This window comes from Mus musculus, chromosome 16, assembly GCF_000001635.26.
Source record: "Mus musculus strain C57BL/6J chromosome 16, GRCm38.p6 C57BL/6J".
Taxonomy (NCBI): domain Eukaryota; kingdom Metazoa; phylum Chordata; class Mammalia; order Rodentia; family Muridae; genus Mus; species Mus musculus.
In genome coordinates this window covers 49,134,146-49,160,603 of record NC_000082.6, presented here as the reverse complement: position 1 = coordinate 49,160,603, position 26,458 = coordinate 49,134,146, and the positions used below count along the sequence as shown (strand labels likewise).

Here is a 26,458-nt window from a genome sequence, read left to right as displayed (position 1 = left end):
CATAGGACAGTAGCATAGCTCAGTAAAGTATACATAGACAGGAGCCCAGATGGTTGGGCTCAAATCCCAGATCTATAACTTATGAACTGTAAATTCAGACAAGTAACCTAACCTTGTATTTTGCAGATAAGGACATTAAAATGAAGAGTAATCTCACAGTTGAACTATGAATAAATGGATGTACATGAACCTAACATACAAGATGGGTTATGGAAATTTTAAATATATTCAAAATGTATTGATAAGTGAAAGATAAATGGTACAGAAAACGTATAATTTGGGCAATATATTCCTATGAATATGTATGCGGGAAATCTCAATAAGGCTATGGAAATGAAGATACTGTTGAGAGTGGTTTCTTTATAGTAAAGAATAAGATCAAAGGTGTGGCCCTAATATTACCTTTAGAATTAACTCAATACAAATAACATCTTCAGTATTATTTTCAGAATGAAGTATTAAAACTTTGAAAGTCAAACATGGATGAGAACATGAAAATGCCAAGGCTCCCCACCCCAGGAAGACAGCTTTGCCCTGAAGCCAGGCTCTCCCCAAACCTTTGTCTTGCTTTAGCTATGAGCCCAGATGACAGTACCCTGAAGGTCCTGGTTCTGCCTCTTCAAGGTCTCCTGTGCCTCGGTGCTCTCCTCACAGGCTTGCCTGAAGGTGAGGACCTCAGAGCTGAGGGCCCGGGTCTCCTTCTGAGAAGCCTGCAGCAGCTCTTGGGTCTCGTCCAGCTTCTGCTTCCAGGAAGTCAGTGCCTTGTCAGAGTGCTGCTGTTTCTGCCCCAGAGCCGCTGCCACAGAGCGAGCCTTCCCCAGGTCAGAAAGGGCATCCCCCAGCTCCAGCTGGAGCCTGTGCCTGGCCCGCTCCAGGGAGGCATTCTTGGCATTGGACACCTCCATGGCTTCTGCAGCCTCCTGCAATCGAATCGCCAGCTTCTTCCTGAGGAGAAAGCCAAAGGGTTCGGTGACTGAGACCAACGCAGGGCATTCTATGTGCATGGTGCAAGCATCAAAGCGTCTGGTCCACAGAGACAGCTTCGTACCAATGCCCAGACTCTGGCCTCTGTGTCCACAGGGATGCTACTTACCGTCCTTTACCACCCCGATCTGAAATTCGGACTCTCTTTGGACTCCTACTAATATTTGCTTATCCTAACACTTTCATAGCTATAAAATATTACTGATATTTCCTAAGAAATAGGACAAACAAGTTTGTTTTGAGCATCTTACCAACAACAAGCTGCTTACAAATACTTAGGCATGTTGGCAGAATCCCTAAAGCGTTCCTTGGATGTGTCTTCCAGAGAACTCTGTTGTGTTCTCCTGCTCAGCCTCTTCCTGTTATCACTTGCTTTCCAGTTCTTACAACTCCCCCTTCTCTGTCATTTCCTCAGCATCTTGAACTTCCAAATCTGCATCCATCCCAGATCCACCGATAGAATGCTCCTTTAGCATGTCTCATTGTTTTAACCTCCCTCCAACACTTTGCATGTTAGAGTGACATGCTCAGCGTACCTCCTCTGTCCAGGCGGCACAAAACTCTTGGGAATTCTAATGCATGGACTACATTTTCTTGCCCAAGTGTCCCGCAGAAATGCAGCTGCACCACTCGACTCCTTCATTAAAATAAGTAGATTTTTTTTTTCTTTCATGAAACTAACTGTAGGTACCACTGTGACTATATGAGAAAGGGCTTCAGTATTTCAGAAGAACCACACAATTAGCCCTATAGCAGTGTAACATGGCTCCCTGTGTGGGGGATTCTAAAGCTATCCAGTCTGTGCTTGTTATCTGGAAGGCCATGAGCTCTACTCCTTCAGTGTTCACTGGCTTCATAATGTCATACTTCTATACACTTTCATATAAGAAGTTCTGGCACACCAGCCTGAAAGAGTAGGCTGCTAAAATCATCATATGTATTTTAATTATGCCTACTATGACTGGTACCAGAAAACTGCTCTGGTTTGGAGACCAACTATTCTGGTTTTCTCAGGACTGAGAGTTTTTAGTAAGACTGGAGACATTTAATATAACGTCTGAGAAATCCCAGAGCAAACTGGACACACTGACCGCTTTATTGTATTGATAATTTGCTGTATGTTTAATAGCAACTATTCCTGTTTTGTGCTTTAACTTTCCAACAGCACATGCTTACTCATCTGCCTACCTTATAAAAAGAGATGTGAGAGAATAAGAAATTAAAAATGTTATTCTCAGAGCTGAAACAGAAAACAGGCACAGAAGAGAGGATCTTTCACTCTCCAACTGAAAATCCCAGGACTTTTCACTTCTCTATAGCTGCTTGCCTTCCTGGGGTTATTAGGAGGAAAAGTATATTTATTTAGTATTCAAATAATGCAAAAACAATACCATGCAAATATTAGCATGTTACCCAGAATTTTTCTTTGTCCATCACCTACTATGAAATCAATTACTACAAACACATGTGGTCAGACGCATTATCTACATTCCTTCCTTCCCTCCTAACATACAAAGAACCAGCTATCAGCTACAATGATGAGTAGACACTTTCACCTGGGATCTTCAGTCACTAACAAGAAAATAAGAATAGCTTATTTAGAAGTGAATGCCAGATTTGGATATAAATCGGTTTTTTCCAGTCAGCTCTCCACTTTTCTGGGATCCAGGATTTTGTAAACACCTACTGTGGGTATTTTTAGTACCTGTCACTCCTAAGCCCTTCTTGAGCTACCGGGGATAGAGGGTGGATTACTTGGTTTCCTTCTGGGAGACAGCATAACAGCTATGCTGTAAGTGTGCGCGCAATTCAGGTGAGGAATTGAACATTATTTTCCGGTTGATGCAAAAAAAGAATTGTATTGATCATTCTTGGATCTTTGCCAAGTTACCAAACCATGTTCTTTAGATGAAACCTTTAATGGCTGTAAGCTGGAGAGTCAGTTTTATGATTTCTCTCAAACACACGCGGTTACTCAATCCATAAGCCAATAAGCACTCTTTGGTGCTGGATTTTTGGACTAGCTGATCTCCCAGCTCCTAAAGACTCTTAGAATAGCCTTCAAAACTATTGTGTGTCCTAGCTATAAATGTAGTCTTCTAACTTTAGGAGTATCCCAAGGATGGATTATTTAAAAGGGGCCTTTGATCCATAAGACAAAAGGATAAATGTGATAATAAATGTTACCAGGTTTTTAGTTGTCCCATCTCTACAGACTGCTTCATAGTATCCAAGTCTGATACCAAAGACCCAGTGCCCCTCATAATGGATACACATACATATATGAAATCAATTATTTGTTGTACCAAGTAAAGTGTATGATTACAAGGTGGCAAAACCATTCCTCTACATGCAGATGAGACAGAATGACAAAGTTCTGGCTCTCAGCAGAGAGGTGCCTGGCCTAGGGAGTTTTGGGATAAAATAATGTATATAACTTTCTGGTGTTCCTTATTTGTTTCTAAATAAGTTTCCTTTTTAAATAAGACCACAAGTGGTCTGAGATGGTCTGGAGAAGAGAAATAGAACAGGAATTAATTCCTGGATCAAAAATAAACTTAATTAAACCATTAAGCAGGAAGTCTTTACCTTGCCCTTGTAAACTGGAACAGAAACCAGGACGGTGGATGTGTAAAAACCCTCAAATAGATCTGGAAACATTTCCTGTTTATCCTGTAGTGACAATGTCAGTCTGAGTAAGCTTATAGAAAGATAATATTCAGAAGAGTTTAGGAAACCAAGTATCAGGGAAGCTAGGCTATTCATTAGAAGTCTTGCTGCATCTTACTGGAGAATATTATAATAATAAGGATAGTAACTTTGGAGAGACTAAGATTTGGTACAAAAAAAGGGACATGGCTTGCATAAATTTCTAGCTTCATAGAAAGGCTTGGTACACAAGACTGCCTGGCCCCATAGACTTGTAGAAGAGCTGAAGAAAAATTACCCTTAGTAAAACAAATGTATAAAGAAGTTTTGGAGGCCCTAAAACACTCTTCTCACATACAATGGTGGGATGAGATTAAAAAGTATATGGAAAGACATAAACAAGAACTAGAAAGAAAATAAGAAATAAAAAGGCTTAAAATAGGTTATAATTCTGCTTATTGAGTTTTTGCTTTGCTTATTAAAATCAAATGTAAAAGGTTAACTTTTCTCAGACTTCAAACAGTTTAGCACCGGTAACCACAAAGCTTTGACTGGGAGGGAGGTGTTGGGGGGCGGAGATTAAAGCCTTCCCTCCCTGCCTTAGCTAAAATTTGTCTAGCTAGCACAGGATATGTGACCATTGAACTTTAGGCTATAACCACTTAAAAAATGTTTTGTTTCATTCTCCTTGAATAGCTATGTATTAGAAATCCTTTGAAATGCAAATATGAAATGTTGTAATTATTGCTGTAAGAAATATAAATGAACCCTGTGGCCCTGGGAACGCAGCTTCAGTCTCCGTAATTTGTCTCTCGAGTACAGACACCGACGATACATTCTCAGAAGCTCAGGAAAGATTCAGACTGCTGTTGGAGCAATCCTTGAGTCACCTGTTATGTCCACCCTCCTCAGGTCCTGTATTCTACTGGAGCTGGTCCCCAGCAACAAGTGCTAGTGGCCCAATTTTTAAAGCATAACTCAAAGTCCCAGAACTCTAGAAGTATTTTTATTATGCCCCTAGAAAGAGCCTTTTTCTTTTTCTAAGACCTTTTTATAGCCTCAATAACCTATATTACAATAGTTTAGCTTTTCTATATTATATGCTTCTTGCCAGAAGTAACTGTTTCAGCTTTTGTCTTGGGCTTATTAAAAATCTCAAGAAGGATTTGTTAAGCCGACATCATGAGGAGACATGGCATTACTCTCATTCTCCTGTACATGACAAATTCTTGGTTGAGCATAGCCTTGATCTACTCACTTGGCTTCCTCCAAGTCTTCAGTTCTCTGCATAGCATCATGTTCATACTTCGCTCTCCACTGCACTGTTTCCTTGTTGCCTTTAGATAGAGCCCGGTGCAGCTCAGCCTTGACTTCTTGTTCTTCTTCATACTGCTCTCTCAGAAGATCATAGTCATGCTTGGCTGACTGCAGGGCATGGCTCAGGGCACTCTGAGACTGTAAAACACACACACACACACACACACACACACAGAGGCACACAGAGACACACAGACACACACACACACATGCCTGTTTTACCATTAGCAATGCAATCTTTGGAAGGGACATAGTCTTTTCAAGTAAAGCCAACACTATCTATAAAATTCAAGTTGAACTTAAACCCAGGGAGGTAAGCACTTTATTAGGCAAGGGTCCATTTGGGAGCACATGGATGAGCTAATGGCATCCTCTGCCACATATCCCCATGGTGAATGAGGAGCAACAACACCAAATGATATTGAGAGGATGAGCACAGAATTCTGAAGAAAACTCTAGAGATTTATAAAATATCATTTAATAAAAATATTCAGATTATGAGAATTCCATAAGCATCCAGGTTGAAGGGGCAGGGGTATGATGAGTTTTTCTGTAGCATCTCACCAGTCTTGAGAAATATGAAGATAACAGGCACCAGGTTCTAAGAGGTTCTGAAAGATCCCTAAGAGTTTTGGCCAATACAAGTCTGTAGCATGAGAACATACTCAACTAAGTTAAAAATCCAAGGCAAAGGGAGAGTTATAAATCTAGAAAAGCAGTACTAATTCACGTTGTGGGAGCTCCAATTACACTAATAGCAGACTCTTAGCAGAACGTTTACAAGCCAGGAGGAAATGGAATGATATGATCAAGTTCTGAGGAAAGAATCCATCAACCATTAAAGAGAAATAAAGACAATCCAAGGTAAGCAAAGGGGAGTGGACTCACCATTGTGAGTGAGACTGGTTCCATAGGAAGCACAGAGGACTTACAGAGAAATGAAGCTCCACACAGCCGAGAACAGTAGCATCATTATGAAGGAAAATATGTGGTTATAGAAGAGCAGTGGTACCATTATGAAAGCACACATACACAGTGGTGCAACTGTTTTGTCTGATTAGGACATGACTACTGCCATCTTGGAGGAGAGCAGCTATTATCACTTTCAGGAGACCCTCTAGAGCCTGGGCCTATTAGCATTATGTTGTAGAGGAAGAGTAAAGGCCCATGGGCTTATGAGACTTAGAGTGACTGTGCTTATGACTCTGTGATAGCTTTACAAGGTTCCTCTACTTCTTAAGGTTATAAAGAACATGGAAAGTTGTCTCAGGGTAGGGAGTTTGGGGTGTGTAGCTGCCAGTATGTCACCTGGTATGACTTTCAATGGTGCATGTTTTTGTGAGAGGTATGCTTCAATGGTGTAGCTGTCCAGACACATCCCAAGGGTTTCCTGGTGGTATCTTCCACTCACCCATGTTCCTGTAGGTAGTCACATTAAACTCATTGGTCCATCATACTGGACCTGGAAGAACTTTTCTCTTTGATATGTTGGTACCCTCTCTACATATGGTGGATAGATGTCTCTTTACTTTTCTCCAGGGGGATAAATGATGTGTTGCACATATATAATAAATCTCAATTGTAATGTAAGTCTACAAAAATATTTTTTTAAAAATAATAAAACTTTATGACAACAGAAAATCAGCAAACATCAAAAGTAAACCAGAAGAGAGATGGAAAGGGACAGAGAATATATAAAATGATCAGAATCCAATAAACAGGAGTAAATTCTTACACATCCATAGAGGGAAACTCACTGGAAATGTACCACTTGGAGATGGACGATTAAATGCTTGACACTTGAGGACTTTCAGCTCAAATAGCATGGTAGAACCACACACCTTTCTTGACCTAAATCTGACAAACTACAGATGTAATTTTAATAATATGGAAACTCCTTCAGGTACCAGCGGTCTTCCCGGCACAAAGACCAACAGGCCACTATGTGCTGAGTGTTTCTCCCGTGCTCCTTTTCAAGAGGAAACACTGAGTCTCACCATCCAAGCACTGCTTTTGGTTCGCTTTGTTTTGTTTCTTAAACATCTGCCACCTGACTGGGGAGACATGATTGCCACATTACCCTACTCTCCTCCTCCAGCTGTGCTCTCAGTTCTTCAACTTGCCGAGTGAAGTTGCTCTTTTCCCTGGAAAGTTGGCTTATCAGGGCCTCCTTTTCTTCTAGTCTTTTAAAGAACTCACCTAGGGAAAGATTCCATAAGATAAATTAATTATGGCCCTTCTCAGTGATTGCTATTCCTGTTTATTGACTTTCAAGACCATCACAAGGACTCCCACACAAACACTGTTTACATTTGGAGAACACCCAAGAGCATACTATCAAAACCAAGACAATGAGCCTTTCCCTGACACAGACGGGAACCCTAAAAGAACTGGTCTTTAGCAGTAAGTCAGTTTTTCTGGTTGAAAATTACTAGGGAGGCAGCAACACATCTTCTTACCACTCTCACTCTGTAGCTTTGTTTTCTGTGTCGTCAGATCATGTGCCAACTGAGTCACCTCATCCAGTTTTGTATTTGCTTCATTCAAGCGCCTCTCATACAGACCACAGAGTTTCTCAGCATTTGCCTGTGAGTTGCAAAAGAAGGGTTAGTCTTGGCAGAGAAGATCCACAATAAATTAGCTACTTAGGATGGGTGGCAATGCTTTCTCCAGGACCTGTATGACTTCTGCTTCTGGAGTAAAGACGACAGCCAGCTTCAAGAAAATGTATCTTTTAAATTAAACACCTTGAAAAATAAACCCCAAAGCTTCTCAGTACTCAAATCCAACTGCCTGGATTCTCAGAGCCTCTCTAGAATTCTACAGTCCTCTAGAAAAGGCAGCATGTCATGTGCCAATGTAGTGTCAGATATAATCATATAATGATACGGTATTAAATATTCATCTTTCTCTTCCAATAATCTGTGTTTCCTGGGGATAAATGTTCTGCTCAGTCTTAGATACTTGGTTCTTAAAATAAAGCTTAAATGTATTAGAGGAGAAAAAGAAAGAAAAAATGGATAGGGAGGGAAAAGGAATAGAAGAAAATTTAGAAGGGCGAGCAGGGTTAACAGGAGGAACTGGATAGATCTGAGCTCCAATATCTCCGTACAACATCTGTGTAAATAACTGTAGCCTCTCACCTAGAGGGCTGAGGTTCAAGACAATCCTGCTGACTAGCATTTCAGGTTCCAACTCTAGCTTCTCTGAATTGGCTTTTCATTCTCAGTAAAAGGAATACATCAGCCTTCTTCCCTGATGTAAGTAACAAGTAATCAAGTCCAATCACCAGATTCTTGTCACAATCTGGAAACTGATGCAAGTCATTTTGATTCTCATGATCCTCAGAGAGGAGTAGATGCAAGAATGAAGTGGGACGGCCACCTAAGAATTAATTATAGCTTGCACTCTCATGATTAATATGACTAGAGATGATAAATTATGTTGGTGTGCTCTGTGGTTCTATAGACTTTAAATTGTGAGGGTTTTTTGTTGTTTTGTTTTGTGAAACCCTTCTGTCTTCCCTACTGATTACAGTAATAGTAAAAACAACTACAGTAGAAGTTAACACTTCACTAGGCTCTTTAGATTATATGTTAAATTTTAATTTCTGTAACAATCACATACATTCATTATCTCTCTAAAGAGAGATGGTTTCCTCTGGCCTTTGAGGAAACACCTAGCCCCAGGGAAACAGTGAATGATGGCGGTAAACTTCATAGTTGCAATTTTAGCTTAATTGTTATAAAACACTACTGGTCAACATCAGGCAAATTTAGAGGCACCCCAGGGCAAAACTAGTGGGAAGCTTCTGAGCCAACAAAACTCTTAGACATTTCCAGATGGAGCCTCTGTGGTGTTATAGATTACTCTCTTTAAGCTTATGCTAGTTAGTATTCTAAACTTTTCACAACCAATTACTAATTTTTACCTTGTACCAAATGAATACTTAGCATAAAATAGGTACTTAGTAAATGCCTACAACATTCAAACTATTGTAGAGCTTAGTAAGAGTTTACAGACTGAAGTCATGCTTAAACTTTCCTCATAAAATACAACCCAAGTATTGGTTTTCTTACTTGGATAGGATATTCCAGATTATCAAAGACAAAGAAGAAGTAGAGGAAGAAGAAGGTGAGGAAGATGAAGATGAAGAAGACAAAGATGAACTAGAAGGAGGAGGAGCAGGGGGAGGAGGAGGTGGAGCAGAATTCCAGCATATGCCTATTGGGAGGCTGACAGAGAACACCATGAGGTTCCAACTCGTGGATTTTGTAAAGTGCATACAGGCTTGTTGGTAGTAGGAAAGCCAAGCCTGGCAGAGACTCAATAACCAGGTTCTCATACAATACTACCACATAATGGTGGCCATAGCTTTCATGGTAAATACCCAGGTGTGTTTAATTATCTACACACTACACACAATGAAAGAAGATGGAATCGTGATTAATGTAACTATTTTTAGGTCACCGGCTATTGTAAAACTTATTTTAAGTGTGGAATATATTTTCTCACATATCCAAAAATGATTTTGATAATTATAGTTGATACATTTCGTTCTTTCCTCACAATCTCCCTCAGAGGTTGAAGATGGCTTCATTTTATGAAAGAAAACAGTATCCCAGAGGCTTAGTTTCTTGCCCACATTCAGAAGGATAGTAAGTGTCAGATTAGAATTTGAACTAAAATTGCCTGTGTGGATGTAGTTACAAAGAAAACAATATATAAGAAAACATAAAATATTAAATTCTTAGACATCTATCACATGAAGAAGTAAGACATTTATCACATAAAGGAGATGTAAAAAATTAAATCACTAGATGTACTAAATGACACTTGCTGTCCAAAGCCTGGGGCACTTAGAAGAACAGATAAGTGCATTACTATATAAACTATACTATTTTAAAATCTCCAATGAGAAATGACTCTAATCAAATAAGGGACCAGGAAAGAAGCAGGTGATAGAGAAGTGCCAAAGGAAACAGCTGCTTCAGGAGGAGGTGATGGGTTTAGATTCACATGTGCTGATTTATGAGAAATAAGATATTACTGAGTATAAAAGATACTGTTTTTAAGAAGAGCAGAGAGGGTTGTGACATGCACTTCTGGTCATACCTTGGAGTATACTCTGTTACATATCTCTCTTAAAAGAGTGAAGAATGATGAATATCCATAAGATATCTTGCTGGAAAAAAGCAAGAAAATGAGCCACAGTGTGGTAGTATTTTAGGATACATTCATGTGATGACATGTAGCTGAGCTGTACATACTTGCAAATTTTCAACCCACCTGGGGAGACAAAAAGGCACTGCTTCCTTTAGACACAGCTTCACATGCTGGGTACCTAGGAGTAGTGCTAGAAACTAGTATGGTGTACTGGCTAGTTTTGTGTCAACTTGACACAGCTGGAGTTATCACAGAGAAAGGAGCTTCAGTTGAGGAAATGCCTCCATGAGATCCAACTGTAAGGCATTTTCTCAATTAGTGATCAAGGGGGAAAGGCCCCTTGTGGGTGGGACCATCTCTGGGCTGGTAGTCTTGGGTTTTATAAGAGAGCAGGCTGAGCAAGCCAGGTGAAGCAAGCCAGTAAAGAACATCCCTCCATGGCCTCTGCATCAGCTCCTGCTTTCTGACCTGCTTGAGTTCCAGTCCTGCATCCTTTGGTGATCAACAGCAGTATGGAAATGTAAGCCGAATAAACCCTTTCCTCCTCAACTTGCTTCTTGGTCATGATGTTTGTGCAGGAATAGAAACCCTGACTAAGACAAATTGGTACCAGCAGAGTGGGGTATTCCTGTGACAATCTGACCATGTTTTGGGGAGGACTGTGGAAGGACTTTGGAACTTTGGGCTTGAAGATCCATCCATTGTTAAGAGCTCTGTCGGATGTCGTGTAGGAGCTTGGAAGATAATGTTGAGAACACCGCAGAAGATGGAGCTCTTGTTTGTGAAATTTCAGAGGGAAAATTAAAGACTCTTTTCAGGGCCATTGCTGTTTTGATTGTGAAGATTCTGTAGTTCTGGTTAGCTGGGGCTGAAGAATCAGCTGTGATTAACAAGATACCAGAACTACCAAAGCAAAAACTTTGCATTACTGGGACTATTGATGCTGGTTAGCTGGAGCTAAGAAATTAGCGGTGATTAAGAAGAGACCAGCATCATTGAGGTGACATCTTCTGGGAAGTGTTTTGTGAAAGCACAAAGATGCTGTGTTCCAGAGATGGCCAAGGTTGTACTCCTGCTGCAGCGGGACTTGGTAATATGTAAGGGTCACCCAGGTGGTACTGGTTTTGAAGGCATGAAGGGGTCACGCAAAGCAGCTGAGGCTCGGTACTGTGAGAGGCCATGGAAGGCCATTGGTGAAGGTGCAGCCTCAGTTGCAATTGAAGGCCCAGGACTGAAGGGGTCATGCAGTGTTTTGGAGATGCCAGTACCATGAGATGACCACCAAGAGCAGCAGCAGCAGTGGGGTAGAGGCATCTGGAGCCTAGAGGATGATGTGTGTGCTACATAGGGCATGGCTGGAAGTGACCCAAGCCCTTGGAGGAGCCCAGAAGATCGTGAGTTGGATCCCAGACATTGGACAGTTGGAGATTGACTTTTGCTTTTGATTGTGACTGTGCCCTGATATTTTCCCTCTTGAAGGAAGAAACTGTTTTAGTGGAGCCCACAGTTAAGAGACTTTTAATTATAAAAAGACTTTGGATTTTAAAAAGGATGGATATTTTAAAGAGATTGAAATTTTAAGAATATGGAAATGCTGTGGGACTTTTAAAGTTATTTAGATCTTGGGGATGAATAAGATTGTAAGGGTTGAGGCTTACTAGTGATGTTTTTGTGTGTCAAGTTGACAAGGGGTCAATTGTACTGGCTAGTTTTGTGTCAACTTGACACAGCTGGAGTTATCACAGAGAAAGGAGCTTCAGTTGAGGAAATGCCTCCATGAGATCCAACTGTAAGGCATTTTCTCAATTAGTGATCAAGGGGGAAAGGCCCCTTGTGGGTGGGACCATCTCTGGGCTGGTAGTCTTGGGTTTTATAAGAGAGCAGGCTGAGCAAGCCAGGTGAAGCAAGCCAGTAAAGAACATCCCTCCATGGCCTCTGCATCAGCTCCTGCTTTCTGACCTGCTTGAGTTCCAGTCCTGCATCCTTTGGTGATCAACAGCAGTATGGAAATGTAAGCCGAATAAACCCCTTCCTCCCCAACTTGCTTCTTGGTCATGATGTTTGTGCAGGAATAGAAACCCTGACTAAGACAAATGGTATTTTAACTAATAAAGCACTTTATAAGCAGGATTTGCAATAGACCATATGGATATGTATCTACAAGTTGCCCACACAGAAATATAGCTTGCAAAAGAATTATAGCTTCAAAAGAACTTCATTTTAAACCTAAAGATAAATACTAAACTTTGATTTGGGGGAAGAGGAAGCTAATGGGATTTATGATCACCTTAATTCTCTTTCTTAAGATGACTAAAAATGCTATAGCCCAGAAAATGCAAAAAAAAAAAAAAAAAAAAAAAACAAAAAAAACAATGGTAATGCAAAATAGTGTGAGAATTTCTATCAGAATCCCTTGCATTTGAAAATGCTTTAGCTTTCATTGATCAATGGCATTCTTGCTATTATAACTTGGGAAAACAACTCATATAAAAGTTCAGCATAATATTTATGTCTGGAAGAGTGAACACAATTTAAATTGTGCGTGCATGTGTGCATACCCACACAGGCATGTGAACACACATAGGCACAACTGCCACAGAGCTCATGTGGAGGTCAGAGAAAAGCTTGCTGAAGTCAGTTCTCTTTTTCCAGTATGTGAGCCCCAGAGTCTGAACTCAAGTCACCAGGGCAGACAGCAAGCACCTTTACCTAGAGAGCTACTTTGTCAGCTCCAGAACCAATATATTTTTATCAAAATTAGTTACAGCATCAACAGAATGTGATCATGTGCATGCATGCATATAATTAGGAGATGAAGTCTATCTCTTCTGTCTAAATGTGATATTTTGGGCAAAGGGGATATGTGGATGCTAATGCCAGCAACTGCAGAAAATGTTCAAATCACTGTAAATATGAACAAAATAAGATTTGCTTTCTACTTTAGAGAAGTTTTTCCTTTAAGAAAGGTTAGAACCGGGCAGTGGTGGCTCATGCCTGTAACCCCAGGACTTGGGAGACAGAGGCAGTCGGATTTCTGAGTTCAAGGCCAACCTGGTCTACAGAGTGAGTTCCAGGACAGCCAGGACTGTACAGAGAAACCCTGTCTTGAAAAAACCAAAACCAAAACCAAAAAAAAAAAAAGGGGTTTGAAACAGTGTAAGAAATATCCAAAGTGCTACTAGAATTCTAGAACAGGTAAAATTTTAAAACAGAAAAAGAATTTGAGCGTTCCAGAGAAGAAAATTACTATAGAAAAATGGGTGGCTGAGTGAGGTGGCGCACATCTTTGTCTGAAGTACTTGAGAAGCTAAGGCAAGTAGATCTCTGTGAGTTCAATGCCTGGTCTATATACTGAGTAATTGAGTTTCAGGAAAGCCAGAGTTACATGATGAGAGCCCATCTCAAAACAAAATAAAAATGAAATAACGAGAGAGGGAGGGAGGGAGAGAGGGAGAGGGGAGGGGAGGAGAGGAGAGGAGAGGAGAGAGAGAGAGAGAGAGAGAGAGAGAGAGAGAGAGAGAGAGAGAGAGATTGAGAATCTGATGGGGAAATTGATACTTTGGTGAAAGATAAACGTTTATATTTGAACAAAAATAGTTCAAATTAATGAAATATTGAACTGGTGGCAATGGAAGCTGAACCTAATGACAGTCCATGAGTTATCTTGAAAGCAGCCATGTGGAGTTAATTTGTCAGTAGGGACATAATTCCATAAATTCATAGTTTAGAAAAGTATGGTATAGATATTGTGTAGGATGGATTGGCATCGTGAAAGATTGGAAACAAAAACAACAATCTGGGAAACTGTGATAGTCTAGTTGCAAGGTAAGAAACCAACATGAGAATGGTGGGGGGGAGGAAAAAGATGGGGAAGCATTGACTTGCTGCAATGTTGAAATGGAAAGCAAAGAACAGTAGAAAAAGCAAGTGACTCAGACCTAGTGCCTGGCTGATGAGAAGAACTGGGTGTCCCTGACAGAAATGCACAAAGGGAGTGCCCTGCTGCAGGTGAAAGTGGTGGGCTTGATTTTACATATGTTGACTTGTTGAAAATATGGCCAGTAAGGATCTTTGAGAGAACCACTTAAGGCAACACTTTCAAAAGAGACAGGGGAAATAAAGACAGATCCAGGGGATGTAATGGATGCTGTATATGTATCCCACTTGGAAAGGAAAAAAAAAAGTAGCACAAATGTTTTAATGTGATTTGAGTTTTCAAAGTAGTTATCTGATATTTTCAGCAGCTTCTCATGTTCTAGGTGAACAAATTCATTTGTTTATGTATTTGCTAATTCTCGGTAACCATCGTGTTCACGAATTTAAGCATATTTCATTGTATAGCCAATTAAAATAGCTAGTGCATTGGCCTCTTATTTGTTTCTTCATCTACAAGTCCAGAATGTGAAGGCCTCCAGTGGCAAGAAGCTCAGAGAGGAAGCCTCTGTTGGAAGTCCTCTTCAGGACTCGGGATATTCCAAGTGTCTGCAGCCTGCAGGCCAATGCTTTTTTCTCCTGTCGTCCCATATGTGGCTCAAACCAACAACTCAGCAGGCACTCTTTGATGGCATCCACACAGTATTTACTGTATAGGATCACAATACAAGAACTATGTGGATGTAGTTATATCCACGTTAAATTAAAAGTGTGTTTTGGAGAGCTTTGAAGTTCAGAGAGAACAGCATGAGCTTTGCTGCAGCTGAAAATTTTGATTCTCCATAATTAGTAATGCTTACAAGAGTTGCTTGGGCAGAGAAACCACCATGACTTCAGACCAGTTGTGATTTCAAAGCCCTTTTGAGCTACAGTCCATCCTAGGCAACTTGATGAGACCTAATCTCAAAATTTAGCTATACCAATATGGCTGGAGTTTCTACCCAGCAAAAGAAAACTTGCATTGCCTGTGAAGCAGGCATGTTTAATCCCTACAATGTTGCAGAGGAAAAACTTGCACTGTCCATTAGTAAGCATTTTCAGTTAACCTGACTTTTCTCTGCCTTCCCCTACTCTACTACTTCTATATCAAGATTTCGATAAGGAAAGTTTAGAAATTTCTACCTTAGCTCTGGCCATCTGATCAACGCGGTTCAGGAGGTCATCCACTTGAAGCTGCAGGTCACTCTTGTCTTGTTCTAGCACCAGCCTGACCTGCTGTAAATGTTCTACCTGGCCCTCAAGCTCAGCCAGGTTCTCTGCGTGTCTCTTTTTCAAAGAGGCAGAGGTTGCCTCAAAGTGTCTTGTGGTCTCTTCCATGTCATGGTGAAGCTTCTGAAATCTTGCTTCCTGTTGCTTAGTTATCTCCATCTGAGCCAAACTGGTCCCCCCTGCCTCCTCAAGCCTCTCATTCAAATCTTCTAGGTCTTGGACAAGGTCACCTTTCTCTCTTTCCACCTTGGCTCTAATGGTCCTTTCACTTTCCAGTTCCTCCTTCAAATTTAATATATGAGTCTGGGAAAATAAATAATTATGACATGAAATAATTACTTGTAACATAATTCTATATGCAACAAGGTTATTACATTAATTTTTGTCTCAACTTCAAAAGCAAACATGACATTTTTCACTCCTAATTTATAACTAAAGGAAATTGAACACCTTGAAATTAAGTGATTTTTTTTCTCCAAATCAATACCAAGAAGCATAATTACAATTTTCAGTACTTCCAGATTCCCCAGCCCTAAATTATAACCAGAATCTTTAAATTGTGCACATGGGGGGAGATTCTTACTAAGAGAGCCCCCCTCCAAAAAAAGGGCAAGTGCAGTAAGGATGTAAGAAGGGATCTGGAAGAAATTGGGGGAAGGGAACCTGTGATGAAAATATATTGGATAAACAAAATCTATTTTCAATAAAAAGGAAACAGGTTTCTCATAAAAAGAAACACTTAAAAAACTTCTTTCATATGCCAAGAAGAAATTTTAAAAGGGGCTTATAAAAATATATCATAGTGACTCATGTATGCAAAAAAAATCTTTCCATCTGGAATTTGTTTAACCATCTTAATAACTAAAGTCTTCAAAACTCTGATCACAGAATAACTGCCCATTTAAGCAACTTGCCCTTAAGAAATAGCATCTACTCTGCCCTACACACATGTCAGGCATAGTCCATTGGCTTCTTAGTTTTCAGATTCCAAGTAGTAGATTCACAGTGGTGAATTAGAACTGGTGAAGGAGTGGGGATTACTAAAGTGAATGAACAGTGACCTTGGATACTATTCCAGACAGGGTTATTAGAAAAGAAAAGTATTGATAAATTTTTCAGAACTCTGGACCCTCCAGTGGTAAAAAGTTCTGGAAATCTTCATAGAGCCAGTGTATTCAGGGCAGTGAGGCCAGTGATGTTCAATGGCAATGTCTTACATAATTAGGTTCAGGTTAGTGGAGAAGACTATTTAGAAAATATTTCCCTTTACATTAAATAAATTGGCTTAGAGAAAGCTATTTCTCTGGGTCATACCAGCTAAGCCATCCACCACTTTTGTAGTCAAGGTTTCTCAGGGAGAGTACTTAAAAAGCTTCAATTTCTACCTACAAGTAAATGTGGTTCTTGAAAAGTGGTTATTGAATCTGAAATGTTAATCTCAAATAATACTATGCTTGGCTCAAAAACATCAGAAGCATTTCTTCCTAAATAACCTTCAGAGAGTCACTAAGGTACAAGAATGTTTCTTTTGGATAAATTGAAAGTTTTGTTTTATTTTATTTTATTTTACTTTATTTTATTTGGGGTAAAGTCAAGTGTCATGTGAAGATATGCCCAGAAAGCCCAATGCTTAGTGTTGTTTAAGAAAACAAAGCAACATTCTCAATGAGAATAACTTTCTTATTGGGCTTAAAATATACCAGATGGTCAGCAGCAAAAAAGCATTATTGAGATGTTAATGTGACATAAAAACATTTATATGTATGTATATGTAACACCATGTATGTATATGTGTATAGCCATAACAGTGTTTTTAGTTGCTTTATAACATGGTGATGTAGTATAAAATAACCACTTAGTTTAAAACTTCCACATTGCTATCCATTATCAAATAGTGCTTTGGTTTATGCATAGCTATAGAATCTACTGAATTTTAAATTAATTGCTTCTAACCATAAAAATTCAAACACTAAACTAATGACACAGCGGATCATGTACTGTTTTTCCCACACAAACATCTTGTTGAATTTAATAATTTGAGCTCAATGTTGTCCAGATTAATACATTAAAAATTATATGGTTGGGACTTAGCACAATGCATAGTTCATGGCAAAAGTTCAAAGAACAAGCTATTTCTTATTATTCTAAGTAGAAAGGAATTTAAGCTTAAGAGGTAATTATCCCTCTGGAGTCATGCATGGTGGGATGCCTTTTGCCTTCTTAATTGCTGCTCTTTACTCCCTGTCTGCTGCTGCCAAGGGTATGGGTTGTGGAGTGCAAACCATCCTTCATGGATCTAAACAGTGGTGTACATACAGAGTTATCTAATAGTTGGTTACCTGAAGCTCTTTCACCATCTTCTGAAGCTGAGACACCTGGTTCTTCTCATTCTCCACTTTTGAATTCATCTGACCCATTTCAAACTCCTTCCTGTTTTGAGAAATATGACAAAGATAATCTATCAGAATAATAAAACATATTTATATACTTTGAAGTTATGGAATAACATATGAATTCCTACTTTAAAAAATATAATCATTCCATGTACATCTGAAGTCATCATGAGTACTACATAATTCCTGATCTCTTTCTACAAACCATGATCACATGTTTGGTGTGTGTCCTTCTGAACTTTTCCCTAGGTACTCAACAAATGGTGTGTGTGTGTGTGTGTGTGTGTGTGTGTGTGTGTGTGTGTTTCTATGTGTATGTCTGTGTAATACTAGAGATACTTCCATTTTCTTTACTGTAGAATCTATAATATTGGATGAATTTTATGTACAGATATATAGCATAACAAGACCCAAACAATCTAAGGGGCATGCTTCTACATGGTCCCACATGGAAATTGCTTTATAATAAGCCTATGAAACATATTCAACATTTTCAAACACTGACATACTGCCTACAGAGGCATGGAGTATAATCGTCACTTTGCCAAACTGACATAATTTTCAAAACTGATGGCAAAGAAAACACTGTCATCATCTTCTATCATACTGTTCCATTACACTCTTAAGGTAAGCCCAGACACATGTCATGTATACTAAATTAAGAGGAGACTATTAGTCAGGCATCACCAAGAACAGGCTTGAGGCCAATGCATGCATGCAAACGCAGCTAAAAACTCAAGCTGCTCAGTTGACCCCAATTTTTATATGTTTTACAGTCTTAACCTTGTATCTTAAAATCACTTTTCCTATTTTTGGTAGAATCTAAACCTTTAAGTATTATCCAAACAGGAAGTCATCTTCCCATCACTTCCATATGGTACAAGAAATGCAAGGGAACTTATTGAAATTTTCCATAACTTTTATCACTTTGTGTAATTATAATTTTAGGTTTTAGGAATCAATGTTTACATATTTTGGAAATGAGTACCCAACATAAGTATTAATGGAGGTGTATCTAACAAAAAGGTGATATTATTTAAGTGACCATACAGCTTTTCAAGCTTCAGGATTTGGGCATGTTCATGTTGCTATTGGTCTTATCACAAGTAAAAGCAATCAACCAATTTTTGTACACTCAATTATACCCATAATTCACCTCTCACATGCCTTATACCTTCCAAAATTCTCATCTTCTAGGTGGTTTCTTTTTGTTATATCCTGTGGATTATGTCTTTATTTTTGCTACTATGTAATAGAGTCCACCAAGTAAAACCTCTCCATTTTCCAACCTTCTAGTCACTGTCTTGGCTGTTGAGCTATCTGGCTCTGGCCTAGAAACCTATTGCTAAATGAAATGAGAGCCTTGCTCCTCCCAGCGCTGAGATTTTCCCAGAATCCCTTGGCAGTTAGTGGAAAGATGCTTACTTCCTCAGCTGCTCTGCCAGCTTCTGCCGGCTGCTCTCCAGATTCTCAGCACCCTCCTGGTTCATCTTTAACTCATCTTGCAGCTTGCGCTTCTCCCTCTCACACTTCATTCTGGCTTTCCTCTCCCGTTCAAGGTCACCTTCCAACTGTTGGAAAGAAAGACTGTTTAACCAAATAGAAGGCAGAGTTTATACCACATTGGAGGTGTTTAAATTAACCACTTTCTTTAAGGAAAAGGAAAAGTATAAGAACAAATTCTGCAACTGATGCATAGAAGCATTTTTAGGGATCCAAACAGGGCTTGGCAAAGTCTGCTGAGACAAATCTACTGAGTTCAATTCCCCAGGATCCATGTGCTAGAAGGAAAGGATCAATTCTCATAAATTATAATCTGAGCTCTGCATGTACCCCATGCATGAATGTACACTACCACCACCACACAGAAACCAAATAAATCAATGGGTAAGCATCATTTTAAAAATTTAAGGAGTTAAATAAAAATTACACAAGTAGGTTACGAAGAAAATTGAGAAATCAATAGTGGGTGAAAGTTCCACAGATTATAGATAAGATCTGTCCTAGAATAACAACCAATATCGAGTGACCAGTTTGCCCAGACACAACATGTTGATTTGAGTTCCAAGACACCAGAAGTGTGGGAAACTAATCTCTTTCATTGATAAGCCTGAAGTCTATGCAAATATGCTAAAGCAACTGAAATGGACTGGGCCACATGAGTGTGCATGTGTTTGCTCATGTGCACACACAAATATCTGTAATTTCTTACATTAAGGTTGTATGAGTCAGGGAAACCATAAAAATAGAGAAGGGAAACAAGGAACAAGTGATAGAGAAAAATAACAGGAAAAAAGTAGATGAATACAAAAGCCAAAGGACTCCTATCGGCAGTTTTGTAGAGACCAAGCTATACAGATTAGTGAGAGAGTGGTTGCATATACTCTGTCAGCTTGGGTAAAGGAAGAACTGTGAATATATACATCACCCAGCAACTGATGGGAGCAGATAACAAGACCCAACGCCAAACATGAGGCAGAGCCAGTGGGAGAGGAAAGCAGGATCCAGGGGGGACAAGGACACCATGAGAACATGGCCTACAGAAACAACTAAACAAAGTTCAGAGATTCTCACAGAACCTAAAGGAACAAATATCGACCCTCTATGGGTCTGAGCTAGGTCTTCTGCAAGCACCTTATGATTGTATAGCTTGGTGTTCTTGTGGGACGCCCAACAATGGGAATGAAGAATGTTTCTGATGTTTTTGCCTGTGCTTAGGACCTCTTTCTTCCTATTGGGCCATGCCATGATATGAGGGGTTTTCCCTGTCTTATTATGTCTAGTTAGGCCATGTTAGGTGCATATCCCTGGGAGGAATGCTCTCTTTTTTTTCTCTCTCCTTTTTTTCTTTCTTTCTTCCTTTCTCTCTCCCTTTTTTCTTCCTTACAACCTTTCATTTTAAAACTAAACAAAGGAGGAGTTGATATGGGGCAGAGGGGAGGTGGGGGGAAGGGGAGGGAGAGGAAGTTGCAGCCAGGATGTAATGTATGAGAGAAAAATAAAAAATGAAAATAAAAAAGAAATTAAAAATACTGGCCTAAACTTCTAATTTTGTGGTGTACTTGGCAGAACACATCTCCTTTCAAATCGGACAAGAATTTGTCAGAAGTGTATGTATAGATAGAAGACTACATGGACTTATATAACCTTTTAATAGAAGATTGGTCTCAGCACACTCATGGAAACAACATGGTCTTTAATAAATCACCAGTTTTACTAAACAAGTTCTCAGGCTGGAGAGGTGGCTCAGTGACTAAGAGCATTTTCTGTTCTTCTGTAATACCTGAGTTCAATTTACAGCACCCATGTGTGGTGTTTAAAATCTACCTATAATTCTAGCTCCAGGGGTTTGATACCTTTGTCTGGCCTTTGGAAACATCTCCATATACTTAACATAGACCCTATAGACATACACACACAAAATTGAACATAATAATAAACTTCCCAAGAATCATGGGGACGAATCAATCAATGAAATACACCACTTTTAATTAATTACCCCAATGTTTTTCTCCCGTTTTTCAGAATTGAACTAAGCCTGCATTTAAGTATCTTAAACTCACACTGTAGTGTTACTTTTTGATGATGCTGGTTCCCATCACTATAAATTTGCAGGCCACTGTGTTAATAAATAAAACACTTCTGGTACAAAAGAATCAAGTCTTCCTGACACCACATGTTTAAAATACAAGTACATGTTTAAAATAAAATAAAACATTTATGCACGGTAGCACATGTCTTTAATCCCAGAATTTAGAAAGCAGAGGCAGATGGATTTCTGAGTTTGAGGCCAACCTGGTCCATAGAGTGAGTTCTTGGGCAGCCTGGGATATACAGAAAAACCCTGTCTCAAAAAAAAAAAAAAAAAATCAAAAATAAACAAATAAATAATAGAAAGAATAAAACAATCCTCTATTGGTAAATAATAAAAGGAGTTCACTGTATTACTGAGTTTTTATGTAACGCTTAGGATAAATTAATACGTAAAAATTAGAGATGCATATATGAAGACAGACTTCTGGCCAGCCCACTGCTGTTCACTGCACATATGTAACATATATAGACAAAAAGACAGACAGACAGACAGACAGACAGACAGCCCACTGTTGCTTACCACATCAATTTGCTGGGCCAGCTTCAGGTTTGCTTTGCTCATGTTGCTGAGTTTTTCCTCCTCTATGTGAAGTTGCTCCTGGGTTTGTTGCTGGGTCTCCTGAGCATCCTTCACTACTCTACTAAGTTTACTGACTTCCTCATTTAGAGAGTGCACCTCCTCTGTCAGGTTTCTGACCTGTGGGAAGATGACAAAGGCAATGTCATTAGAGTCACCCCTGGAAAGCTGATGTAGCACCACAGATCTCTCTCTCTCTCTCTCTCTCTCTCTCTCTCTCTCTCTCATAGCTGAAAATACTCATGAGATATCTAATGTCATCAATCTAATGTCATCAGTAACCATTTAAAAAAATCTCTAAATTCAATTTTCCCACAAAAATAAGTAAATCCTTAATCTACCATGGTCAGGAAGTGGAATATTCTGGTCACTAAAGCACAATTTGTAAGCTATTTTGGATCTTATTATTGTATAATGATATTATTAATGATCATTGAGGATCTGGGGGAACATGTGCTGGCACATCATGCCTCCATGTCCCCATAGTGTAGCTGTTCAAGAAGAGTTCCAGCAAACAGTACATGTGAAGGAAAAAGTTGGCTTCCCCGCTGGGATTGTTGAACTATCCGCAAAGGACAGTTCCATCTTGGAGATTAGCTGCTTGTCAAAGGTTTCATTCAGACTCCTCACAAGTCAATCCACATGTAGACACACAAACTAAAGCCCACGGCTAAAGCAAAAAGCCCAAGTCTTTAACTGGAATTAAGGAGATGGCTTCAAGGCCAGGCTCAGAATCATTGCTAAAGCTGGGGATTTAGAACTATCCCAAATTACCTTTTAGCAAAGGCTATTATTTTCAGTCTCATTCCAAAAGTGATGCTCAGAGGCCCAATGAAAACAGTTCACTCTATTAGATTGTGGGTGCAATAATAGTTCATTCAGGACATTAAAGGGGTCCCATGCATTCAAACTGGAAGTCTGAATAGGAACTATACAATTCATCAGACCCTTTACTTTTTGATGATTCCAGTTCCCATCACTATAAATTTGCAGGCCGCTGTGCTAATAAATAAAACACTTCTGGTACCAAAGAACCAAGTCTTCCTGACACCACAGAATGAGTACCTTGTGCTCCGCTGCACACTTCCCCTTCTCTGACTTCGCCAGTATTGCTTCCAGGTCGTAGATTTCCTTCTTCAACTCAGAACATTCATCTTCCAGTTTCCGGCCCCTGGCAGTCAGCTCAGAATTGATCTCCTCTTCTTCCTCCACCTGCCTAGAGAGCTCCTTGATTTTGACTTCTAGCTCTACCTTGGATTTAATCAGTGATTCACACTGCTCTTCGGAATTTGCCAGGGTTTCTTGTTCCTGCCACGAGAGATGAGGAGAAAATTGTTGCCAGCAAACTAGAAGTCATCCATCAGCTGGTGACAGTGCTGCTTGCCACAGTAAGGAGATAATTGCCTGCCCTCCGCCCAGGACTTTCATGGGCAGCTGAAATATCATTTCCAGGTTCCTAACCCTGTTGTTGAAAAGTAGAGATGTGTTGTTTGTGTTTGGAAGAGCTTTCCATATTTCAAGCCCATTTAGTAAATTAAGTGAGCTCTTCTAAGGCACTTAATAGAAGCCTGGTGGCCTGAGAGAATTAGCATGCTTCCAAAAGCAAAAAGTGTGCTATCAAAAGCAAAAAGTGTACTATTTAAATCAAGCACCTAGAAGTACTGGTGTGGGTGCACAGACTGACAACTGCTTAGAATACTATCTAAGAGATATTGTACAATATAATATTTATAACACTATTATATTTATAACATCATTATAAATGCCCTGATGTATTTTGTTTAGTATACATTTCTATAAACTGGGCTAAGCAGTACATTTTTATGCATAGGTTGAATTTAGAACTCATAAATTTATTTACAAGTCATTAACTTTTACTATTAATTCCAACTAAAATTTTTGCTTCATTGACTCTGTCAGCAGCAAATTCCACAAATTATACACATAGAACATAAGTCTTGCTTATTTTTCATATCTCAAATGTACTGTCACCAAATATCACTGTTTCTCATTATTCCTATGTTTTACATCAAGTAAAGATGAGGAGGCTTCTGGAAGGTTCTATGAGTACTACCAGAGAGAGGAAGGTCATGTACACTCTTGCCAAGCTGTGACCACTAGAAGCTATAATAATGACTGGCCTGGAAAGCTACACCCAAAGGGCACAATAGTGGCACAAATACTATGAGAATAACCAAACAGTTTCTGGTTGAATTTATAGCCCATTTTGTAAGATGTAACCCACACCTGGTGCCATTAACTAGACCAAAAACCTGTTGCTGGCCAGATCATAGGCTCTATGGGAGAGCCTAGTACTGTTATTTTGCTAAATGAGTGTAGTAATAAACTTCCCCCTAAATTCGTTGTACCCATAAATTAGTGCATGTCTCAGCCTTCATCAGAGGAAGTTCTTCTTGAAGTATATATTAATACAGACACCGACTATTGGTCAACAGGCAGCAAATAAGAGACTAGAGTGCTGATCTATAAATGGGACGTCTATATCACACTCCTTGCAAGGTTTAGAGATTATTATGGAAAAGAGGGAGAAAATATTGTAAGACTTAGGAGGAGTAGACATCTGCTCTTGCAGAGGACCCACATTCAGTTCCCAGAATCCACATGACAGCTCATAACTGTCTATAACTCCAGTACCATAGAATCCAATGTCCTCATCTTGACTTCATGGGTACCAGACATACATGTGGTGAACATATATACATGTAGATAAAACACTCACAACATAGAATAAACTATAAATAAATAGGTAAATAACTAGTAAGTACTATGTTTAATAGAATACTGTGAACGTAGTTGAAGATGAGCCTGGAAGCAAGCACAGAAGCAGCATTCCTCCCTGGTGTCGGTTTTAGTCCTATCTGGCCTTTGGCTCCAGCCTTGATTCCGGTGATGACTGGCTCTTACCTCTAAGATGCAATAGACTGTCTTCCCTCCCTCAAGCCGATTTTGTTCAGTATTTTGTCATTGCTACAAAGAAGCAAACCAGAAGCAAGACTGGTACCTGGAGTCTAGGCCTGATTATATTTGGGTGTGTGGGGGGAACAGTTATGGACATATTTTGAAGTTTTGGGCCAGAAAGACTTTTTTGAGTACTCTGAAGAAAACAAAAACTTTATTCCCTCAAGTTGCTTTTAGATAGTGTTTTTCACAGCAATGGAGATGTAACTTGGTAGGAACTATTAGCTAGAACTTTCAGTAGAGTCTAATGAAAGACCCTCTGGTCCCCAAGGCTGTTCTCCCAAGGGCAATCTATGTGCCCATCTCTTCCTTTGTCTTTTGTTACACTGGTTTACTTGAACACCCTGACACTTTCACCCAAGCCACCAGCAGAAGCCCAGAGGCAGTAGGTCTTCTGAGCATTGACTTGAACCCCTAAAAATGAGCTAAAAGAAAATTTTTTCTATTCCTAAGTTAATCATCTTGGGTATCTAATTATAGTCAAAGGAAGCCATTACCATCTGCTTCATCTTTCATCTTCAGACCTCACTATGCATCTTAAACTGAAGTGACAGTTTTGGAAATTTATTAGCTATTCATTTACAACACCCAAGTCATGTCAGTTAAGAAGATTAAAAAACAGCATAGAGATAAAAATCGATTTTTTTAATGTCGTGTAGCTCCTAACTTGACAACTCCAGCTAAAAAAATAGGGCTCAAAGGGCACATATTGAAAGGATAAAATAATAAACCTAAACCTTTACCAAGAATCAAAGCATAAAGCCAATTTAGAAAACATCACCAGGTCACTTAGTAATTGCCAAAACAAAACAAGAGAAGCTTGCAGTGTTTGGGAAATATTGAGAACATCTCATCTCCCCACCTCAGGCTGACATGAAAAACATATGTTTTCTTCTGTCCATTCAGCATGTGAACAGGCCCTGGATGTGGCACTCAACACTAAAGAAGGAGGTCGGTCCACTGATCACTACTCCCTTGTTAAGGAGAAAGGAGGGGCACCTTGGCAACTATATGGCAGCTTAACCGTTTGGAGCACTTTTCTTCTTTCTGTTCATATTCTCTCCTATGAAACCATTATAAATTGGTAAACAGTTCCCTTAGTTCTCTTGTAGTGTGAGTAAGTAATGGATTAAAAAAAATCTTTGTCTTTTTGTACCATTTTGTCTATCTGTATCCTTTAAAAATAAATGATGACAAAATATCCCATAGACCTGCCAATACATTATATTGTCAGTTACAACATGACCTCGAGCAGACTTATGTGGCTTCCTTGGAATTTGCTTCCATATGTTTTCAATGTCACCCACAATGGCCAGTAAGATGTGTCTCAACTCTTTTGCTCACTACTCCCTTACACAAGCTGTGCCCTTTTATCTCTTGCATTTCCCTAGGTCTCACAGACCATTCTAGATCTCTCAGATACAAACTGAGAAGCTGGATACATGGATTGGAAAAGTAACATCTCCCTTAGGCTCCTGTGTTTGAACACTTGGTCTCCAGCTAATGGTACTGTTTGGGAAGGCTATAAAACCTTTAGGAAACAGAGCCTTGCTGGAGGAAATATGTCTAGAGACTTTGGGGGTTTTAGTGTCTAGCTTCCACTTCCTGCCTTCTCTTTCTGTTTATCATGTGTAGATAAAATGTGATCAGGGAACTT

The 26,458-nt window shown here is 39.5% G+C and overlaps 1 protein-coding gene across 2 annotated transcripts in view; it reads right to left on the bottom strand.

Annotated features, from left to right (window-relative positions):
- Positions 1 to 26,458, bottom strand: part of Myh15 (myosin, heavy chain 15) — a 142,164-nt gene that overhangs the window by 38,960 nt on the left and 76,746 nt on the right. For both annotated transcript variants that reach the window (NM_001166210.2, XM_030249245.1), the window contains 9 exons: positions 22,888 to 23,130; positions 21,766 to 21,942; positions 19,077 to 19,222; positions 17,598 to 17,688; positions 15,172 to 15,561; positions 7,410 to 7,536; positions 7,031 to 7,149; positions 4,892 to 5,088; positions 596 to 945 (listed from right to left, as the gene is read on the bottom strand). In NM_001166210.2, coding sequence (NP_001159682.1) covers positions 596 to 945; positions 4,892 to 5,088; positions 7,031 to 7,149; positions 7,410 to 7,536; positions 15,172 to 15,561; positions 17,598 to 17,688; positions 19,077 to 19,222; positions 21,766 to 21,942; positions 22,888 to 23,130 — 1,840 coding nt within the window. The remainder of the gene's footprint in view (positions 1 to 595; positions 946 to 4,891; positions 5,089 to 7,030; positions 7,150 to 7,409; positions 7,537 to 15,171; positions 15,562 to 17,597; positions 17,689 to 19,076; positions 19,223 to 21,765; positions 21,943 to 22,887; positions 23,131 to 26,458) is intronic.